We start from the raw sequence: 6,989 nt of genomic DNA on the forward strand, positions 1-6,989 counted from the left end.
CTCAAATTAATCTTCCTTTATTTAGTACTTTCAAGAACTTTCTGTTACTTGCTGAATAAAGTTCAGACTTCTCAACTTAGCGTGTGAGGTCTTTTATGTCTTGGTCCTGGTTTATCTTTTCTTGCTTGCAGATCCTCAGTTGTCCCTCACAGTTAATTCGTCTGAATTTTTGCTCTTACTGTATTTTCTTGGATTTTCCTTTTATTTCATCTTCTCATGCGTAGGTTCTACAGATTCTGAAAGCTTACCTCCAGCAGTCACCCTCATTTAGTACCCATCTTCCTCTGATTTAAAAGTAATTTTGTCTTCTTCGAAATTCATGTCCTTTATTTTGAAAAGGATAAATAAGTAATAATTTTCTATCTTATCACTGTGACATTATGGACTTATTTTGCCCATCTTCTAGATTGTAAGACTATTTTGAGGGTGTATCTGTCTGTTCCATCTTTGTCCATAGCTCCTAGCAAAGTGCTGTATACATATTAGCTAATTTTTGTCAAAGAATACATATTAAAAATGTCTTAAATTCCCAGTGTGTAACACAGTAGAAATTCAGAAATTAAAAACAAGTTTCTTGATTTTTATTTCTTGTATTTCCTACATACACATATTCATATATGAAAATAAGGTGTTATAAGCAAGAGGAACTAATACAGTGTTGAATTTCTATATATGATTTAATTTGTCATAAAAATAATGACAAGTCAAATGAATATTTCATTTTTGAAGAATTTTATTTGATTCAATTTTTTAGCAAAATCAGCTGTTACTTAGACTCGCACTGATTTGTATTACAATTTTTTTTTGCCTAATGGGGAAAGTTTGACCCTTGTATTTATAAAAGCATACTTAATAAGAGTTTTAAGATCATACATTGAAAGGAGAAATTCTATTTCCCTAAAGATTAAAAGTAGTACTTTGAACTATGAAGTTAACGTACAGTATTAAATTATACTGAGGAATGATAAAAGGAATAAAGATGAACAATGAACATAGAAGTGCTAGAAGAGAAACTCTAGCAGTAAAAATATTTGCTTGATATCTAAATTTATGTGACAGTCTATAAGGAGTATTACTGATTGATGCAGGGTTATTCTTTCTGTCCCCTACTCCTTTTTTCACCAGTGTTTTTTTTCCCCCCCATTTTCTTTGCATCCTTGCTTGTTAAAATTGGTATAGTTTGTTCATGTATCTTTGGAATAGAGATGATAATAGCACATCATGATGAAGATTGAAGGTATTTTGTCTCAGTCCAGGCTGAAGATCAAGGCTTGTCCCAAACTAGTGCTGTTAAAATATTTACCTAATAATCATATTAGTGGAAGATTAATATCAGGAAAGATCCTAGAATTAACAAACCATATTTGAATGATTAGAATCCCTTAGGAGATTCTGAGCATACTGAAATTATACATTTTGACTGGCAAAGTGCTATCATTTAATAATGAATTATTTGTCAGAGTTTAGCTATAGCATGTATTACTTATATGCAGCATTGGGGACAGGGATGATGCTCTCAGGAGGAGGTAAAGCCTAAATATTTCCACATGCAGTGAAAGGTCAGAGATCATCAAAACCTTATATAATTGGGAAGAGTAAAAAACTGGGCTTCAGAGCCTTAGACCCAATCAGTGCAAGTTCTGTACCACTTGCTAGTGTGGGCACTTGGCATGGTATTTAATCATGATTTGTAATATGTCAGAATTAACCACAGTTATTGTGAACATGTATTGAATTTTCCTAATTCTCTTAAGTTTCTTAAATTGTGAATTTCTGTTAAGTGAAGGATGTCTTCTGCCTAAAGGTGGAAATATTTCCAACACATTGACTGAATCTTAGAGATATTCCTGGGTTTTAAAAAGAATTTAATCTAGAACATACTGTTTACAGATGAGGAACTTAAGAGCAAATGAGGTTAAGGGATTTGCCAATTTCACTAGGTAGTAAGTGAAAAACATAGGACTAAACTGGTCTTTATTATCATTTTTCAGTTCTTTACTGCCCCCCCCCTTTGTTTAATTACAGGTACTTGTACATTTCTTAATTTGGTTTCAAGGATTCTCCTGTTCTTTGGAGGGCTGATTTTATGACAGTATTTTTTCAGATAATCCCATTCCTTAATATTGTTCTGGCTGAAACAACTGTAGTTGTTGTTTTGTGGTTGTCTTCTGCCATTTAGGAACTTGTATTAGGAACTTGTGATGTGTTCTTCTGTTAAACTTTTTCTATATTGATCACACCATCGGAAATTGGATTTTAGAATGGAAATCAAAATCTGGAGTCTTCAAAGTATTATTGGATCTTAATGACATAGGATAAAATAAAGAAATTTGACTAAAGATATTTTATTTATTGTCAACTTATGTTTTATATCTTAGGTGGAAATAGAGAAGCTGAAAAAAGCAGTCCTGTCTTCTTAAAATGGCATGGCCCTGTGTTCTTAAGGTTCCAGGAATTCAGAAGCAACACTATGAACTTCAACTGACTTGTTACTTAAAAATAACAAATGCTGTTGTCCTGATAAAGAAATATGAGTATTTGAACTATAATCTATAGAAAAGTAGGGAGAGGGTGGATTTTTTTTTATATATATTTTGTTTTGCCAATATGAAAAAAGAAGAGGCCTTATATTTCTTATGTGCTGGAATTGCAAACTTTTTTTTTTTTTAGTTTGCTTGAAAATACTACTGAATCTGTATAAAAAGGAAAGAAAGTTCACAATAGTCTTTTTATTGAAACTTGTAGTATTATTTTTAAAGAGATCTATACTATAAATATGGTGATATCTTTACAAATAATCTGTAAAATATACTATTTGAGAGGGACAAATTAGCTTTATAGTAACTATAGCTACTACTTTTCCCATAATACATAAGGGATATAAACTTTGTGTATATATATATATATTTTTTACTTTTAGCTTCTTACCCAGGATTACACTGTTGTGCCTGTTTGTTTGCAGTGCTGTTTATACTCTGGGTGATGAAATAGGAGTTTCCTAGCTATAAACCAGATTATTCACCCAAGCATATAGTAATAACTAATGAAACAACCAAAATAATTTCTTCAATTTTTAGAATGTTTTATATTGCTTGCACTATAGGATTCATAAAAGGAATTTAGTTAAAACGTATTGGATTGTTAACTATATTTGGGAAAATATGAGCTATATTTTAAATTCATTAGGTCGAGGAACTAAAAATGTCAATTTAACCCTTAACCTGTGCCTAGAAACTACAGCACATATAATATGCAAACACCAGCCTTATTGCTGTACTTTTCTGCTTATTTTACAGGCTCAGATATTACTCATTTTGTGATCTTGTGATTGAGTTCTTCATGCTCCTCCCTCTGATTTTTAATAATGGTAATATGAGAACAAAACTCAGAACATTGAGAACTTCGGTGTGAGGTTCATACTTTGACAAATTATCATCATGTAAATACTCAGGTTTTACAATGTGTAGTTTACCTAAAAGACCAAACTAACTGATGGAGATATTTTAGGCTGTCATTTAGATACCAGGGTGTTAGTATATCATAAAACATAACAGTACAGCTTATTTAAAACCAAATATAGTTGACCATATTCAAAATGCATTTTCACAGGATGGATGAATTAGTAGTTTCTTCAGAGTCACTTATGAACAGTTGAACGTTTTAAAATGTTGGTTCTATAGATAACATGTCTTAAAATATGTGGGTTTCTATTAAAAAGAGAAAAATTGACTTTTCATTTATAAAAAAATTAGATTTTAAGCTTTATTATAGCAAAGACGTTCAGATTTTGAGTACCACCTATCATGCTTCCGTTTTGTGTTATTTTAAACGACCAAACCAATATTTTCCTTTAAGTTTTAATCTTATATACTGAAATCTTGTGTTAATGAAATTTTGCCATGTTGTCTCACATAAAAGAGAACTGAAGTAGAAAATAATAGAAATTCCAGGAATTACTTAATGTTAAATTGAGGAAACATGGTTGTGCATTGAGTATGTACATTTTAACTCTTTAAAGAGTCCTTGGGCTTTTCTGATTAGGTCACTACTGAACAAAATTGTTTACTCCTATTCTAATATTTTTAAGTGACTTGTCGAATGATTTCCTTCTTGCTAAAAAAATTAGGTTTTCTTTTTTTTTATTTTATGTTACTTAGATTTTGTTTTCTTTTAATTAAGTCCTTAGGTAGAAATAAAAACATTGTATCCTAGAAATCATTCTCCAGCTTTCTGACTGGAACATCTATTAAGTGACCCCTCCTCACCCTGATAATGGGGTAAGGGAAGTTTCCAGCAGATTTCAGACGGTTCTTAAAGTTTTTCTTGGTCATTTTCTCACTAGTGCATAAAATGAAGGTGGTCATGAATGCTGACATACATTTAAAGTATCTGCTTTGTATACTCCTCAGTCAGAATAGAAATTAAAGTACTGTGTCTCTATTAGAAAATTATTGTGGCTCTATTTTTCTGCCCTTGATCAAAAAGTAAAGTTCTTAAAGCCAAACTCAAGGGAAAAATGATTACTTCAATCTAGCAATTTACCAGTATTTGCTCTTGATGTGGGAATTTTATTATTTTTATTCATAAAGTTCATATCACAAAATAGCCTTTATTTGGGGATAAATCATTGTTTTTTCTATGAGTGAGTATAAATGACAGACTAGAGATGAACAGCGTAGAATCTGTCATTGCCAAATTATTAGTGAATGTATTTTTCAGGTCTGCTATTCTTTGAAACACATAATATTACTAATTTTCCTACTTGTATTTCAATATTGGAAGTATTGTGTGTGTGTGTGTGTGTGTGTGTGTGTGCGCGTGCGTGCTTGCTTGTGTGTGACCACCAAGCTTTAGTGGTTGGTCTTACTATAAAGGTGTTACCTCTTTACAAAATTTAAGTCTGAAGATAGGAAGAGAATGGGGGTTCTCTTTTTTATGCTTTACTGTGATCATGGGGAAAAAAAAAACCAAGTGCTCTCTTGAGTTGTTGGTAAACATTTTGTGCTTGCATTTAAACTTGAAATGTATGAACAGAATAAGACAATCAGTTAAAATCAGAAATGAGAAGCGTTAAAAATTTAATGGCCTTGTTTTGCTGTAGCAATAAAATGACCAAGTGCAATGATTTGATTTAATAAAATCATCTTTTAAAAGTTGCTGCTATGAATATTTTTAGCCATAAAACTTTACCCTTGTTTTAGCCTGACTTGCCTTCAGTAACTATTATGTAATGCAGTTGGCGTTGTGGTATTCTAACATTCCAAAAAAATAAAAATAATATATATGTGGGGAAACTCAAAATAGTATACTTCACTGACTTGTTTACAGGTGCTGTAAAAAAGCATGCTTCTCCCTCAAGAAGAAAAACAATAAAGAATAGTATTGCCAGTTGTGTTGGTCTTTATTAATTTTTCATTCACATCAGCATATGTTTATTGCAAAGTATGATGAAAATTCTATTACTTGGGAGTTTTCCAAATAAGGGAAACAATGTAAATAGTAAAATGAAAGCATTAAAAGTTCTGGGCCTATGTGACTTTTACTGAACCTTTGCGAGTCTCTTTCCCCCCTGAAACTGTGAGATGATAATTTCTACCAAGTTTATTGGGATAATTTGAAATGATGTACATATAAGTATGTTGCAGAATAGTTGGCATAGAGTGGATTTTTTTTTTTTTTTTTTTTTTTAGTGGATGTTTCTGTTACACTCTTCTATGATGTAAATTAGATAAGATTTAAAAGAAAGGCATAGTAGTTCTCCCCCTGTTTTTGAATACAGCATCTCTTTCTTTTGGGGGAGATAGCTCCTTATATTTGCATTATATTCAAATAGACCTGCTACCATCTTAAAGATTCTGCCTCCCTGACCACCCAGTGATTGACCCAAGGGCGAGTACTTTGCCCAAATTGAGTTCCTGACTTAGAGACTGATTGTAAAAATTTGAAAGAAAGGGGCGCCTGGGTGGCTCAGTTGGTTAAGCGACTGCCTTCGGCTCAGGTCATGATTCCAGGGTCCTGGGATCGAGTCCCGCATGGGGCTCCCTGCTCGGCGGGAAGCCTGCTTCTCCCTCTCCCACTCCCCCTGCTTGTGTTCCTGCTCTCGCTCTCTCTCTCTCTGTCAAATAAATAAATAAAATCTTAAAAAAAAAAAAAAAAAAGAGTCTCTTATGGGGGCGCCTGGGTGGCTCAGTCGTTAAGCGTCTGCCTTCGTCTCAGGTCATGATCCTGGAGTCCCGGGATCGAGTCCCGCATCGGGCTCCCTGCTCGGCGGGGAGTCTGCTTCTCCCTCTGACCCTCCCCCCTCTCATGTGCTCTCTCTCATTCTCTCTCTCTGAAATAAATAAAACCTTAAAAAAAAAAAAATTTGAAAGAAAAAAAAATTTTTTTCTTTTTTGAAATAGCACTGGTCTCAGCATGGGAGTGCTCTCAGTTAATAGTCTGTCATCTGGAAAAAGCTGATTTGGAAGAACAGATCTTTAAATAGAGCATAAAGAGATGGAAACAATCCAGAGAATTTTAAAACTGATTACAGTCATTCCTAAATCCCAGCTGTCCATCCACTGCTTGGTTCCTTAAGCATAAACTTGCTCTTAAATTTTTTGGGTTTCTGATCTCGCAACTGGAAGTCCTGGTAAAATAAAAAAACAAGAGTCCAGAAGACCTCAAGGCCCATGTACTCTTGCCGAAAATATGCCACATACATGACTGTAGGCTTTTTAGAAATCCACCTGAAGATTTGAATCCTAGAAAAGGAATAAGACACCAATATGAAGTAATACAGAAAAGAAAAAAATGTAGCAAGTCATTTAAGTTAAAAATGTAGTTTGAAAATTTCTACGTGCTTCTTACTGGCCTTGATAAACACTAGGCATAAATTAAGCCTGCCAGGTACAGGATGGTGAAGTTTTGGATTATAGAATTTTATTTTTTATTTTTATTGGTGTGGGAAACAAAGGCAGAAGGAAATGTAGATAAGATTAAATGTCCTT

General features: G+C 33.2%; 1 protein-coding gene across 2 annotated transcripts in view; it reads left to right on the forward strand.

Annotated features, from left to right (window-relative positions):
- Positions 1–5,388, forward strand: part of CD2AP (CD2 associated protein) — a 132,740-nt gene extending 127,352 nt beyond the window's left edge. For both annotated transcript variants that reach the window (XM_054505401.2, XM_045866998.3), the window contains exon 18: positions 2,379–5,388. Coding sequence is in view for 1 of the 2 variants with exons in the window: in XM_045866998.3 (XP_045722954.1) it covers positions 2,379–2,420 (42 nt within the window). In the remaining variant the exon portion in view is untranslated. The remainder of the gene's footprint in view (positions 1–2,378) is intronic.
- The last annotated feature ends 1,601 nt before the right edge of the window (positions 5,389–6,989 follow it).

This window comes from Mirounga angustirostris, unplaced genomic scaffold, assembly GCF_029215605.1.
Source record: "Mirounga angustirostris isolate CCGP_5_RB_7025 unplaced genomic scaffold, mMirAng1.0.hap1 SCAF_8, whole genome shotgun sequence".
Lineage (NCBI taxonomy): Eukaryota > Metazoa > Chordata > Mammalia > Carnivora > Phocidae > Mirounga > Mirounga angustirostris.